The sequence below is a fragment of the Drosophila gunungcola genome, chromosome 3R, assembly GCF_025200985.1.
Source record: "Drosophila gunungcola strain Sukarami chromosome 3R, Dgunungcola_SK_2, whole genome shotgun sequence".
NCBI lineage: Eukaryota > Metazoa > Arthropoda > Insecta > Diptera > Drosophilidae > Drosophila > Drosophila gunungcola.
In genome coordinates this window covers 27,391,712-27,408,536 of record NC_069139.1, presented here as the reverse complement: position 1 = coordinate 27,408,536, position 16,825 = coordinate 27,391,712, and the positions used below count along the sequence as shown (strand labels likewise).

At 37.3% G+C, this 16,825-nt stretch overlaps 1 protein-coding gene across 1 annotated transcript in view; it reads left to right on the top strand.

The window, feature by feature from the left end:
- Nucleotides 1-16,350, top strand: part of LOC128252716 (ras-like protein family member 10B) — a 51,271-nt gene extending 34,921 nt beyond the window's left edge. The window contains 5 exon segments of the mRNA XM_052980667.1: nucleotides 4,328-4,450; nucleotides 12,735-12,848; nucleotides 12,939-13,052; nucleotides 13,658-13,725; nucleotides 13,796-16,350. Coding sequence (XP_052836627.1) covers nucleotides 4,328-4,450; nucleotides 12,735-12,848; nucleotides 12,939-13,052; nucleotides 13,658-13,725; nucleotides 13,796-13,955 — 579 coding nt within the window. The 3' untranslated portion in view covers nucleotides 13,956-16,350.
- Nucleotides 16,351-16,825: the final 475 nt, after the last annotated feature.

The window sequence follows — 16,825 nt, the reverse complement described above, 5'->3', positions numbered from 1 at the left end:
TTCTATGTGTTTGAAGTGGGTATTGGGATACGTACAAAGATAGAACAATAAAACAATAAAAATAAGTATCTTTCCAATCAGAATTTATATTAGTATTATTTATTATAAATATAATTTAAATGGTCATGATTTATAATTTCCTTAAAATTGCTCCAATCCTCTTAAAATTTTAAATTTGTTGTTTTTGCATTAAAAAAAACATTGACTCGTTTAATTTATATGCGCCAATAAATAAAAAGTTTAACAATTTAATTCCGGCAAATTACAGTTTATATGTTTTCTGCATACAATGTGAAAAAATGGAGCACTAAACTTTAACCGCTTTAACGTTTTTTTTTATATATATTTAAAATACATAGTAATTAATCGAACTAAGATAAACAAAATCATTAAGCTATATAGGAGAATGCAGTGGTTTATAATTATATATGAAAGCAAAAAGTAAACATAAATGCTATCACCCAAGATGATGAAAGCTACCTGATGCCCGGAAATTTTCGTACACAAAATTTGTGACATAAAACATAAAATATGACAATTTATTGCTCAGCCTGCAGCTGCTTTTTCGTCGAAGCAACGGAAATTGTTTGCAAATAGAGTATAAGCCTTGGCATGGAAAATGCTTCATTTTCCGCAAACTCAATCTCCAGCCCCCACCTTTCACCTCTCGCTCAGCAAATTCAATTAACTGCAGTTGGCAGTTGCGAGTTGGCCGCTTTGCCATTTGCTTTCCCGCTGCGCTCTCCATTATTTTCCATACATTTGTTTGTGTGTGCTTTGCAGCTGCGTTTAATTTCCACCAACCTAAGCGCGTGCTTGTGCGCTGGCTTTTAGGACCGCTTTTCCACGGCCCCCTCACCCTTTTCTAAGCCCAGCTGTCCAACTTCCGCCATTTGACTCCCGCCTCGTTCTTTTTTCGTTTCCCGTTGGCCGCCTTTTATTGTGTGTAATGCGAGATTTGTGCATTTTTATGGCGTTTTAAGCACTGCAAAATCAATTACGTCCTGCTTAATGGCTGTTGGCGGTCAAGCGGGCCATGGAATCTCGTCTATGGGTGGTCATTCGAAAGAGGTTAAAGCTCAAACATTTCCCAAATTATTATTGCTGCGTTAATGTAATAGGCGTGTAAACGAAAAGTGCGAAATTAAATCAAATTATGGCTATAACAGGACAAAGCAAATCGGTTGTTACAATAACTTCAATAAAAATATGTAGAAAACACAATAAATACCTTCCATAGCTCAAATTTCTCTAAATCGAATTTTCTTTAACTTGCACCAAACCGGGTAGAAACAACGTTTATATTTTATTTTAAACAGTTCAAACCAAATAAAGGCCACGAGCGCGTAAAAAATGCCATAGATCGATATTTCCCAGAAAAAATTTATTTGCTTGTCTTAAATGGGTGCAGAAGAAATTCATTTATTTTTATTTAAATAACTGATATTTTTTGTGCACGTCATTTATATTTGGTAAGAGCTGTTGAAAATTGGTTAATTTAAACTTAAAATTTGAATGATACATAACTTTCGATTTTTGGTGCGGATTAAATGAGAGCCACAAGATTTAAAACCATCGCTCAAGACTTTTAAGTTTCAAAAAATTGGTATGAATTCATATCGACCAAGTAACACATAATTTTGTTCATAAAACTCATCGCTCACTTCTGATGGGTTTTCCACATCTTGTTAAATGGTTTGTTAAGTTCACAGACAATTTCTACTACACCTGTTGTCGTAGCAAATGCAAAATTTCACATAACTTCTTTCTTGACTTGAATTCATTCCGTGTCGTTGCTGCCGACCAAAAATGTTCCCATAAACTGTGCTAATTCCCGCAAATAAAAGGAAGATGTAAAACGTAGTGCATCATAGCAATAAAGAGTACGCAATGAATATCTATTTGGTTAAATTTGGAAAAGCTGCTCGGGTCCCCGGCGTGTTTATTTATGCGGCGGATAATGTCCTCCACTTTATGGGGCACCAAGAAGCATAAAGAGGCGCAAAGCCGGCCACGACAACGGCCCCGACTCGGAGAAAGTAGGACAGAGAAAGCAGCGCAGAGAAAGGAGCACGGAGCTCGAAACTGTAAACGGGAAACAGGACCTGCAGACCGCGTCGGGCTGGGAGAGACCATCAATGTCATTTCTTATTCAATTACCAGTTCAATAAAAATAAAACTCAATGATATGCGGAGCGGGGACATAAAAGCGATGAGATGTGAATCGATGTCATGCCAAGCGCTGCGATCTGACCCCTTTAGCAAGTCCTCTTTCTCCTTGGGGAAAGTGGTTGTGTGTGCAGCGTATAATTTTAGAATGTCTGCGCTAAAGTCATTCCCGCTTTTAGGCCAACCAGCGGTGACGACTTGCTATCCGACCACTTCCGCTTCCGGTGGTTGGCCTTGTTGGTTCCTTTTAGGCGCTCGGTAATTGAATGGTTGGGCGCATAAATTGCATCTGATTTCATTGCATTGACAACAATGGCTGTGCTGATTGGCAGAATAGAATTTGCATTTATATTAAACGAGCGCGGGATCGTGGGAGAAGCCCCGAACGCTTTTCACTTGACTTTTTTATTAGCCAAAGCCAGCACACATAAGCACTGAAAGAACAAATCATATCATTTCATCAATTCGGGAGTTTCTTAGAATGTTTGCACTTTCAAAGCGAATCTATAAAAGCAGTATATATTTAAGTTTAAATACTCGAGAAGTACAATCGATGAAAATTCCAGAAACACAAAAGTTGCTTTTCTTGCCACATCTAAAAACCAAAATTGATAACCTTTTTAAAACGTTTCTATATTCGATATCTGTGTAAATCTTTTGAAACAAGCCTATTTCGAACTTGACTAGTTAAACTGGCTGAAAGACTGAATTTTTTCACTGTGTGAATACAATCAGGGATATGGTAAATTGGCAATCTAGTCGATGGCTTCTTGGACCGACAAAACATCACTTTAAAACGCAATCAGGCGTTAAATATCCTTTGAGCCTGTCACTCATTCAGCTCATGCATTGATACCCGCTGCGGGGCCCCACATCCAACCGGCTACAGTCAAAATCTTCCCCCAATCCGCCCTGTTTTCCCCCGATTCATTATCATTTTTCTTTTTTTACAAACTGTATTTTATATCTGCGTCGGCCTTGGCTTTATTTTTAGGACGCTTGCCGTTGACTGCGATTCGCTCGGGCAACTCCGTCTCCTTGGTCCCGGACCCCAAAGTAAAGACCCATTAAGAGACTGAAGGCAGCTCGGCTCAAAGGCTGCGGGTTAATGGGGTCATTTCGACCACGGCACAGAGTGGAATCCAAAAAAGACCGGCGTGTGCGTTATGAGCTTTGGATTAGAGTTATGGCTCGTTACCGAGGCTTAAAAGAGCTAGTGAAGCGCAGCATTAAGGATCTATAAATTTATTAACAAATTAAAGTGAAAGTTGAGAATTGCGGGGAGTTTATTGAAAAGTAATTTGATTTAATTGAAAAATTATCATACAGTTTAGAGAAAATTTGACAGATTTCAAGTCGCTGAAAAACGGAATGAATTTTAGGAATTTTTGGCATTATAAAATTAGTTATATTTCAATGGGATTATCGGATTACCAGAGTTGAATCAAAATCATATTCAATTACATTTCTCAGAACTCTATCACAATTATATTGACAAATTAAAGTGAAGTTAAGGGTTACAAGGAGTTGATTGAAAAGTGCTTAGATTTTATTGAATATTTTTGTAATCAGTTGCCCTCCAAAATTAGTCTATATTAGCTTATACAAATAACCTTTTAGAAACCTATTATAGTTTATGTTAAATAGCCTGAGCCATATTTAATTTACAATTCTCTTTAACCAATACTACGCTCCGCTATACATATACATAGCTCATATTAACATTACCCAGCGACTGGTGTGCTTTTAGTACTCTTTTTGATTACACGACCAGGGAGAACATAAAATCCAAAGCACACATTTAAGCGCTTACAATATTAATAAGCTAAAAATGTCCATGAAATATGTGTGGCTGTTTTTGTGAGACTTAGCCGGTCAAAGGACCTCATGCAAAGCTCACAGCGCATATTTAAAATGTTTGCTCGACATGGAAAACAGAAAAAGAGAAAACCAAGCACTGTGTAAAATAAACTGAAAAAATATGAGCTCGGTTTTGCTTTTGGCCAACGTTTTTATGGGGCCAAATGATTTGCCGATGGAAAATACATTTTAATTTCATTGGTCTCCCACGTGTCGCATGCGCAATATTTTACAATCATAACAATATTTAATTTCGGCATATATGCAACTGACTCTGTTTTTCCATGCTTATTTGCAGCAATTTTTCTACCACGACTTTCCAAGTGCTCATCAGACGACAACACATCGCAAGATTTATAAAAACTGTCTGGTCTGCGACACCTGGATACGTGAGCTGATGGTACTGGACGTTCCGCCCCAGGTGAGTAAGCACCTGCCACCTGGCAGGTCCGAGCCCGCAATAAATCCATCCCAGCCACAGCCCTTGCCACATTTTCCAACTTTTCCGTAATTTAGTTAAAAGTTTTCCCACTGTCAGTGCGCGGCCGTACTGAGGAATTTTGTAAAAATATGTACAAACTATTTTTATGCAATTTTCCAGTGAATTTCATAGTGCTGATGTCTAGAAAAATTCTCCCCCTCTCTGCCCGCTGGCCATAATAAATTGCTAAATAATCTAAATTGCCTCACAGATCCACAGCCCTAACCAGTTGCAATCTGCCGCCCCCCGCCTTCGTCCAGCATAAATAGAAATATAAATATTAACCTGAAGACAGTTTAAGTCCTCTTGCGATGTTTTCTTGTTACTGAGCCTGCTGTCGGTGCTGTCTAGACTCAAACTGGTACCTTCTGCACTTTCATTATGGCTTGAACAGTTTTCCCCCCATATTTTACGTTTTCTACCGCAGCAACGAGGCATCGTTCGTTTGGAAGTTTCTAGAGCAGTCATAAAGGACACATTTATACCCTTGCAGAGGGTATTATAATTTCAGTCAGAAGTTTGCAACGCAGTGAAGGACACATCTCCGACCCTATAAAGTATATAAATTCTTGATCAGCATCACTAGGAGAGTCGATCTAGCCATGTCCATCTGTCCGTCCGTCTGTCTGCCTGTTCGTCTGTCCGTCCGTTTCTACGCAAACTAGTCTCTCAGTTTTAAAGCTAACTTTCCCAAAAGTTGTTTTTCTATTGCAGTTAGTACATAAGTCGGATCGAGCCGGATCGGACGACTATAGCATATAGCTCCCATAGGAACAATCGGAAAAATATTTAAAAAAATTGTAAAAATTTTTTAGTTCTTCGAGATATCGTAATGGTTAAATATTTCAGAATTACGGTTTAAATTTCATCAAAATCGGACGACTATAGCATATAGCTCCCATAGGAACAATAAAAATATTGAAATATTCGGAATTACGCTTTTAATTTTATTAAAATCGGAAAAGGATATCATATAGCTGCCATAGGAACTATCAAATAAGCTTCAAATAGCTTCAATGTAAACATGCGTGTATGTGTCAATCATAATTTTAATGTTTTCAAGAATATTTAATTTTTGCAATAGCTGCAAGGGTATATGAACTTCGGCTTGCCGAAGTTTGCTTTCTTTCTTGTTAAATTATAAGTAGTTTTCAGTAAAACGATTATACTCTTTTTAAGCTTAAAGTGTATAAAAACTTTGGCATGGTGAAGTATCCCTTTTTGTTTTTAATAATCATCGCACCAGAAGCACCTCGAGCAACAGTTTACAACAACGCAGAAAACGAGCGACCACAACACCAAATGGCGCAACTCCTCATGTTGCCTCAGGAACACTTTCTGGTTACATTTTTTCGTTATTTGGAATTTTTGCATAACACTTTAGGCACAAAAAGAATGTGAAACGAATCGGCTGCACAACTTTTAAATCTGAACAGTCGATTTAATTTTCAGTTGAAAGAAACTTGAACATATGGAAAGCATATAGACATTCTTAAAATTAGTTTATAGTTCATTACAACTTATCATAGAACCATACATGTAACAAAAAAAAAATGATATAAACATTTTTTGCTTTCAACTTTGAGAATGTTAACTAAAAAGTTAATTAAAAATGTTCCATTCCAGACAGAGCATAGAGTACACTTTACCTGTAGATATACATTTTTATAGATTGAAAATTTCAGCAAGCCCCGTTCTTTGCCGCCCATCTATGTAAAAATATTGTTTGACTAGCACGGACTGTTGACTTTATTAAGGCCTCGTTGGGCCCATAAAAGTGGTGGCCAGAATACATTTTTAAATTGCCAGTTAAGAGTATTCAGGTAAATGGCGGTCAACGTCAACAGTTTACGATGCCAGATGAACGGGTAGTTGGATACTATCAATATTTAACTACTCTGGTGCAGCCAAATTGTCCCGGAACTACAATATTACCCAATTATGGCTGGTCGTAAAATTTGGCCCTCTGACCGACTATCCGTTTATCTTGTGAGTCCAGTTCGCCATTTAAAGAGTGCTGACCTTACGCACTTCCCATTTTCCAATCTGGACTGAGAACTTTGCCAATTAGGAGTAGTTTTGTAAGACCACAAATCACAAACTGACACCGAAAATGTTGAAAGAGATTCCTCAACCAAGGCCAGCACTGTCTTACATCTCACTATTCGGACCACCGCTTTTTGTCTTTTGGTCTGCCACGTTTAACTGCCATGAAATATTTAGGGAACACACACTGAACAAGGCCAGTTACTGTTTGGTTTTCCCTCTTGGCCTTCTTAGATATTCAAAGCTTGAGTTGCCAAGTAAAGAGGGGATTTTTTGTCTTACTATAGAGTAAAATACTATTGGAAAGCACTACCCTTACAAAAAGCATTTCATATCGCTAAACATTAATAAAAGATTGTTGATTTTAATACGATTAATATAAAATCCTTGATGGAATGATAGTATAGCCCCTCCCACATAGATTAAAACAACTGCAGCGTTTGTTCCATGGATGAATAGATGTGGAGCAGACGTTGATCTAGCAAATCGGGAACTAGGCCAAGTGTGTGCCGAGCCGGACTGACAAAGTCGCCAATGGATGCGGATAAAGGACAATTCTGTGGCTACGGCATAGATATCCAACCCAGCACCAACCCCAACCCCACGAATAGGTACGGCAGGAGGAATCCCAAATGGCCAGCGGACCGAACGAGTTGACAGGCAACAAAAAGCAGTTGGCAGTCGGGCAGGCAGCCAACCACATCCATTGTTACATTAACTACGTGCTGGGCGACCCGTACCGCCCCCGTTTTCGACAGCGCCACCTCTCAATGCCTTTCAACTTATTCATGTCCATTTTGGCGTGAATTTGTTTTCGAGTACAGCCTCGCCTCTCCGCCCCCATTTTATTATGCTCTTTGTTGTCCGGCCATTGTGCTGACCAAATGGCTGACTGTTGTCTAAAACCGGGCCAACAGGGTTTTTTTTGTTTTGGTTTGGCGACTGGGGCTCTCAGGTTGGTAGCGCTGTCGCCTGTTTATTGTGGTGAATTTTTCATCGTCAAGTGCACTGCCTGGCAGTCATAACTCAAAGTCCACCTTAATGGTTTCCACTTGTACAAACAGCATTTATTTTCCAACAGATTTTCGCTCATATACACATATAAACCGGGGGAAAAACGGGAAAAGATGTTTTTTAATGTGTGTGTGTGTGTGCGAACAGGAGGCCATTTATTAGGCCATTGTTTTCTCAAAGTGAGCGACGCTGCTTTAAGCCACTTGAAATGATAATACGATGATCTGGACTCAATGAACCGGACTAACCAGCCTACGGGCTCTGGAATCGGGAATCTTCAGAAATATCACGATGGCCCATTTATTTCTAGAATCTTCCCTAGAAATGTATCTTTTTTACATGGCTAACTCTTATGACATTAAACACCTACATATTTTAAGTTATCGATGCACAACAGTAAACAGAATCCCAAACTACAGTGAGAAAAATAACCTCATCTAAAGAATACAACAGGTTTAAAAAATTTGTTCTATTTATTTGAAATTCAATCACCAATTTTCTTTGCTCTGTAATACTTTTTCTGTTTAATTGATTATAAATTAACATTTTTATACCCTTGCAGAGGACCCTATAAAGAATATATATATTCTTGATCTGCATCACTAGCTAAGCCATGTCCGTCTGTCAGTCCGTCTGTCTGTACGTTCGTTTCTACGCAAACTAGTCTCTTAATTTTTATGCTATCGACATGAAACTTTCCCAAAAGTTGTCTTTCTAATGCAGGAAGTATATAAGTCGGAACGAGCCGAGCTCCCATAGGAAATATCGGAAAAATAAATGAAAGAATATAATAACTTTGCGGTTTTTTTTGGTTTTTTTTTTATTTTTTCGAGCCATAGTTATGATTCTAGAATTACGGTTTAAATTGCATCAAAATCAGAATACTATACCATACGAATAAGTAAAAAACATATAGCTTCTCTATTGTTTTAAAAAAATCTTTTTGACATAGTAAACATTTGATAGTTAAGAATTACGCTTTTAATGTTATTCAAATCGGAAAACGATATCAAAAGGCTGCCATAGGAACGATTGAATAATTAAACCGAAAATCATCATAGCTTCAATGTTTTTAAATATATACGCAAATAAATCAAAATTTTAATGTTTTCAAAAATATTTCATTATTGCAAAAGCTGCAAGGGTATATGAACTTTTGTATAAATGAAATACATCAAAATAATTTTATTGTTAAACTGAGCTATGTTGTTTAACAAACACAAAAATCTTACATTTCATGAAAGTACATTTTATTACATAAGAAAAGACTGTACCAGTGATAAAAAAACCTTTTTATACTTCGAACTGTAAGGGTATAAGCCAGCTTATCGATCTATCAAGGGTAAAAGGAAAATAATTAATTAAACCTGATGCCCTAGATGCTCTCATTGAAAAAATCCAGGCAGGTCGCCAGACAGACTTCAAGAGTTCAGCTCATTAGCCAGATACCGTCCAAAGCCCTCATGTGTCCCATCCATCTTGGCTCGAAGCCAAGGCGCCAACAATGCAACAATGCACCAATTACAACAATTACAACCGGGCCAGAAGACATCGAGAATCTTGGCTAAGGAGCTGCTCGCATTTGATGCCAGCTCGCAGCCCGTTAATTAACAGAGCAACAATAATCACAACAGAGCGGCGGGAAGCACAAATTAAATGAAATTTAATCAAAAACGTAAATCTAGCTAAGTTACTGCCCGACGGGAGTGGCGTCGACTGTCTGCCAGGCGGAATGACACAATACCCAAACACAAGCAGGCAGGGGCGGGGGCAAAGGATGTCCTAAAGGGGATGAAGGGGCGACCGGAGGGCTGGAGAACTCACAAGCCAAAGAACTGGAGAACCGGAGGACCAGACGCAAAGGCGCCAAGGAATGCGGACCTTGAGCTGTCCACCCGTGCACGGGGTCAGGAGTTGAGGGGGTGGTAACCAAGGGGTGCGAATAGTGTTGGCAACTTATGCCTTTTAAAAAGTAGCTGAATTCAGATTTTACATTCTCTTATTATTTGGTTTTTAAAATTTGAGACTGAAAAGTACTTTAGAGTAATAGAGACCCTTCATACATTAGATGGTTCAAACCAACGTATTGAATACCTGCCTTAAAGTCGAATTATTCAGAAATTTTGTTAATATCCTAATTTTAACTTCCGGAAAAAAAACCTTTTCAAAGGTTTTTAATCCAATTATAATTTCTGTTCCGACAGTGTTTTTATTTGTACCATATATTAATCAACCGAATTGTGCTCTTCAAATAGGCATATCAGTCAAAAATCGGGAAAACCGATATAATATAGCTTCATAGTGACAACTTGTTTACTTTACTATTTATATATACAATTTGTACACCCTTTTTTGTTCTTTTTGCAAACAAATAATTTTTATCGCAAACTATTTTTGGCTTTTTATAATAAATAAATAGAAACAATTTTAAAAAAGTTACTGCATTCGGTGATTTTAAATAAGAGCAAGGAAATGCAGCGCCCCTTTACTTTCAACGTTCGAATGGCCTTACAAAATAATCGATTAGGTAACTTTAAAATTCTGTTTTTCGGAAAAAATGGAAAAGAACCATTTCCCGGTAGCAGCTAGGCAGCCAACTCTAAATTTTCCTTCAAAATGTCTCGACTCTTCTTCTTGTCTAGGCGGCCTTTGACTTTTGTTTGCGCCCAAAATGCTGCGACGTAAATTTAATTATAACGTTTACTTACTGTCTCGCTGTGGGCAGCACACTTTCTTTCCATCTTCCTTTCTGCTTATACGAACCGGGGTGGGAAAACTGTGGCCACCTGCCTGTGGTGGAAAATTGCCTGCTGATTTGCCTTTTGACGCGTCTGTGCTCAAAAAGATCTTCTCGGGGATTGATTTATGGCTCTGAGGCAAAAGAAAATCTCTTAAAGCAATTAACCATAAGTGCACTGAAGAAGAATATTGCCGACATTTGTCTTTGGGATGGTTTGCTTTTTGGCTGTTTATACCCTTCTTATTTAGTTCGGATACTGTAAAGGAGGTGTCATTTACGAAAAAGTAAAGTGCTAAGGGCTGAGGCTTACCTAAAAACAATTTCACAAATAAAGTAAATGATAAAACAGAAATGGTAGATGTTGTTGTTCAATAAAACTCATACAAATTGTATTTTAAGGTTAAGGCTTGTATTTTAAGACATGCGAAACGTAATGTAAACTGTTGAATCAAAGCCTTTGATTCACAGGCAACAGTGCGTATTATTGTTAAGTTTAAAGCCAATGCAAGTATATTGACCCTACAATGGTCAAACAACGTAGAAAATCCAAATATTTTGTACTCAATTTAATTATTATTTGCTTTGATTTTTATCCAATGCGGTTTTTAATTCTTTTAAATGCAATAATATTAATATTTTAGTATTTGAAAATATAGTTAACACTTAATAATAGGAACTGTTTTAAATCTAATATTTTCCATATTGGGTAAAATATTTTCATATTAATTAATCCATTATAATATGCGTTGTATTTAATATACTTATTCCATATTTAATTTAATTACTGAAATTTGGAATTCATAAGTCAATTTTATTTATTATTTCATTTTGTTATAAGTGTACAATACATTTTTACTTCTTTTTCCTTGTCTTTTACATTAATGAATTTGAAACCTTTCTTAATCAAAAAGGTTTTTTTAGGAAAAGCAGTTTACCGGTAAATAGCGTAGTAAACCCAAACTTAATATTTAATTTAAATAGTGAATATGCAATATCAGTGATGGATCTCGCCTTTCTTTCCTTTCTAAATTTAATTAATCGAAACTGGAATAATTTCCTTAAGACTATATATACACTGGCTTACAAATTTAAATCGATAAAATCCTCCAGAGATTAAACGTTGAATTCCGGTGCAGATGGACTCTCTGATTCAAAAAATGCCGGCTGATTAGTTTAAACTTTGTCGAGCTCTATCGTCTATATAAGGAAACCTATCACTATAACATGTATAGCAAAGTTGAAGAATGAACGATTTCTAGTGAAGTAAGCTATCGATGACCGAAATCGGTTAAGCAGAACTGGGGACAAAAAAATATAATTGGCATAAAAACAGATGAAAAACGTTATTTACACTTAAAAAAGAACCATTCAAAAATTGTGAGGGTAATTTTTTAAATCAGGGGTTGCATCTGAACCGGAAAATCAAGCTTTGATCTCTGGAAGATTTCATCGATTTAAATAAGAAATCCAGTGAAATATGCAAGAAAACACCTATTATTCACGTCACAGATTCTATTGCTCTCAAAGAACATAGAACACATTATGTATTATAATTGGAACGGCAGCTTTTTATTATTTTCTTTGTGTGTTCTGCGTTGTTGGCTTGGCAACACATTTAACTGCACTAGTTGAGCAACAATTATTTACTGACAACGCTCGCCGCAACCGCAGTAAATGCATCATTATGTTGAAGTGTAACTGCTGGTGTTTACGGCCATTGTGGGAGAAGCTCTGTTCTTTGAATATCAACAGTGACAACAGTTTCAGTAGCATTTAATAAATGTGGAACATTCCGTTCGCAAGAAGGCGGGTGAATAAATGAATCCTATTACGGATGCAGCAGTGAGCTCGAGCAAATAATGCGACTGCTGTGGGCAGTAAAGATTGCTGAAGCCGCAAGAGTGGTCAACTAAGTCCTAAATAAATAAGATAAGGCGAAGGGAAAGTAAATTCTCAGCTACAGTTGAACTTGCTCTAGCCAACTTTTATGTGACTTAAAATAAAGTGGGCGAATTAATGACGGAACTTTGGGCAAATTTGGCTCCGTAACACGAACTTTGATATTCAATTGCTACACTTTGTTGTAACTCACAGACACATTTTAATTTTTCGGTGTCAGAAAATTTCAGTAAAACAAACTGGAGACTTTTACCCGATTTTTAAAAAATGATCCAGTTGATTTACCATGCCCATTAATATCTAAATATTAGGTTGTATTCAGATTTTCATATCCAAATAGATGAAAAGTGCACGGCTCTAGTACTTACATACGTCATATATCTGCCCGTTGTGAGCCCCTATTAAATGCCATAAACTCTTTTCCGTTTTCATATTTGCTTTTCATACGCGTGCTTGCCTGTTTGTTTGGGCAAATATGCTGATGAAAAACAAACACACGACCAATTGGCATGGCAATCCCGCCAGAAGCGATTTCCGGCTGACAACTTCGCCGAATGGAACAACGGACATCCGCTGGGGCTGCGAACGGTGCACGCCTATGTCTTGGTCTACGACATGGGCAATTTGGAAACATTTCAGGTGGGTGTGGTTGTGGGTGGTGGTGCCGTCAAACAAAACCCGCTGAATGTGGAGCTGTTCGATTGCCTAATGACCCCGATTCGATTTCAGTACTGCCGCTCGATGAGAGATCAAATCTTGGACAGTTTCAGTCATCGTGATTTTAGCATAATTGTGGTCGGCAATAAATTTGACAATGTGACTGAGGCGCAGGCCAACTCGCAGGTGAGTGCAAAAACATTGATTTCAATCGCTTAGCGGTCTTAAATTAATTCAATTCAATTCAAGAAACAAAGTAGCACCCTTTAGCTTTATGTAATATAAAACTGTAACTGTGAATAGTATTGACTGTATCTATGTTTTTTAAATGGCAACCGGATGGTCCTCTTTTATGTACAACAAATATTACTAGCTTTACAAATAAATAAATCTGATACGTGTCTGCATTTAATTAAAAATTGTAATAATTAATAATTGTTTTATGAAAACAAATGTGTAGAATATAAATATATACTTTAAAAAGTGAATGTTGCAGTCAAGGCTATCTTGACTTAAAAAAGTTTATGAAGTTAAACACATCCAAATCGACCCAACTGGTGGTGCTGACTGAAGATGACTGATGCTATACTTTAAAGGGTTGGCTATGAACACGACATTTAAACCCTCTGCAAGGGCAACGAAACAATAGCCCGTTTGAGCCAAAAAAAAAACGAGCAGCTCGACTATTCACAGTCCGCAGTTATTAGTTTTCAGCAGGCTTTCACTCAATATTGAATCCTTTCCATTATCGCACACCAACACATCCACACATCCTGGTGGCCGCCTGGCAGGAGCTCAAGGATATTTCCACGCTGGTGCGCAAACATTGGCGCTGCGGCTACGTCGAGTGCTCGGCGCAGTGAGTAATCCATATGAATATCTGTCAAGCGATTTGTGTAACCGGGGGTTTCTTGTGGGTTCTCCGGCAGATACAACTACAAAATCGGCGACGTGTTCCGCGAGCTGATGGGCTGCACCAGCACGGGAGGAGGCGGCGGTGCCGGAGGAGGCGTGGCCGGGGTCGGTGGCCTGGTTGGCACTGAGTACTCACAATCAACTAGGAATAAAGGACGCTGTACAATACTTTAGCAAATGTTGCATAAGTTTTTTAAGCAAACGCTCTGATCTGGCGCATTACATCCGAGTGAATTCGTTACGAGCAGCACATGCTGTCGTTGGGGCAAGGTGGCGTATACGCAATCCCCAAGGAGGACACACAAAGATGACATTGTTGCCCCTTGCTGATGCAACGCTGGCTGATGCATATTTTAACATATATTTTTAGTGGACACACTCCGCATTCCCGAATCCCCACCACCTCAGCTCCTTTTGTTCGCCGTTATTATAGCATTTTTCTGGCTGCTTTTATGGGCGCTTTTTGCTGTGCTCATTTAAATGGCAACGGGACTGGCTGACTGCCGGACGGAGGATACATTTGGCCAGCAGCATCGACGTCTGCGTGCGACTCGGATCCTTGCTGACAACTTTTGTGCGTCGCATTTGCAATTCAATGCCAGTGAGCTGGCAGGAATTGCAGTTGCCATGAATATGCAGCGATATCCGCAAAGTGCAGCAAAAAATGCCGGCGAAAAGTTTGATTTCTTTATGGTTATTATTATCGTTGTGGATATTATTTCAGTCGTGGAACGTAAATAGGCAATTAATCCCACCATAATTTACAATACATTTTATGTACGAACGAATAACCCTGTTATCGAAACAAACCAAAGTCGTATAAGTACTTGCATAAGTATTGTAGTTAACCTAAGCTATACACATATATTTAAACATACTTTAACGTTGTGATCATTTCAAGAATTAGTTCTTAAGGCCACAAACAAGACGTCAGTTAATGTCAAGTAAAGTCAAGTCTCCGAAACTGAATTACAAGAAATTCTTAATATTAGGACAAGGTACGATTAAGAGCAGTTTAATAAATAGCCTTAAGTATTTGGGAAAGCGACCGAAGGCGTTAAAATAAATGAGTTACAATCATGCCACAAAAATCTCCAAAAGGTTAAAATCCATAATTATCTGTTGCACATCCGTGAAAATGTACGTCCTCCAAAAATGTAATTGTAATTAAATACAATTCGAGGCTCTTCATATAACACTCAATAATCGCATCATTCCAGAAGGATTCCAACATCTTCATGATTTTGTTAATTTAAATTTAAAAAAATCACTTTTGTCGTGAGGGAGCCGTGATCAAGAAGCCTTAAGAACCCAGAAGCAAATATTTCAAAGTAAACCTTAGACTAAATTAAGATTACAACTTGATTGAAGCGCACAAAAAACGACGATTGTGTTATTATGGCATACTCGAAATTATTAGACCCTAGGTTAAAGGTCATAGCAACGTTTGTGCAACGTATTGTAGTGATGACAAACTGATCTAGTTAGGTAGTGTGTCACTATACTGCTATATCTGCTGGACATTGCCAACTTAATTATATTCAGTGCTGATCCACGAAACACATACATACCACGCCGATCTCTTTCTTTACCTCAACAACAAACAACTCAAACTACTCAAAAGAAAAGCAATCAAGGCTGACTTTGTACATAGAGATTTCAAAGGAAGAACTTTGCGAAAAGCTATGGAAACCGACTTTTACAGCAATATAAGTAAGCTCTAACTGATATTCAAGGTAGATAACTGGGCGCACTGCCAAAAATTGGTTCCACTCCCAGTTGAGTGTTCGGCTAAGATTATATGAATAGTTAAGGTAACACATAATGAATTCGAAACAATTTTTTGAAATTATTTCAAGGATAACCAATGCAAAATCGATAATAATGCAAAAGCAAATAAACCATTATTGTTATAATTAAAATTATTAGATAAATATTTGGCGGCTTTGATAAATGACATATATTATAAAAAGATAAATAATAAATAAATAGCAGCTTAAATTGCTTACTTGTTAAACTGATTCAAACCGGGAATTTTCCAGCATTCGCATCTATCACCGAACTGATCCCAACTTGAGAAATGTGTTCATAACATGTCACTTTCCAAACTGAAATAACCCATTATACACTTGCAATAAACTCTTGGCAAGTAAGCAAAAGAAAAGCCCTAAAATCGACATATTTATATGGAGCATACCTATATATACACTTATATAAATGTAACGATAATTGTACGAGTTTGGTTCAAGTTTTTGTCTTTGATTTCCAACATTTAAGGATTCGTCAAAATGGCTGTTAATTTTTGGAAAATAAAAATGCTAACGCAAAACAGTTGAAGGGTATTAAACAACAGATAAATAAACGCAACAAGGACAATTGTTGAATTATTTACATTTAAGCAACGCGTTGCCTGCGACAGTTACAACAAGAGGAGAAATTAGGTGTAGCAACTTAACAATTAAAGTCTACAAATTAAAATATGTATTACCGAATCAAATGCTTCAGCCGCTTGTTGTTTGTTCAAACCATTCAAACGTAATTAATTTTAAGTGAAAGCCGCTACGTTTAGATAAGTATTAGAAAGTGCATAGGGCGCTCATGATCTCTGTTATTTTTTTTATAATAAAAGGCATTACGCAAATGCAAAGTAGAAACAAATTGTTAATTGGACAGGAGCTAACCACAGTGTAGCAAGAAAAACGCACCGAAACTAAATGTTAAGCAATTGAATATTGATGTCGGCCGGAAACGGAAGCAAACAAATTGTACTTAGTGTAGCATGCACTGCGGGCATGAATACAATGGTGAATATTCGACGACAAACCGTTAGCAAAGTAGAGAACGTTTTTGGAAAATGCGTAAGCAAACGTAAATAAAAACAAAATAAAGTGATATATAAAATTGATTAATTTGTACAATTAATTATTTTGTTATAGGTACAAATCTGTACTACATTTAAATTCATTCAATACAGCGATGGAAGAAGGGTTTGTACTAGAGGCAAATAAAACTAATAATGTTTTTAAATACATTTTGATTATTAG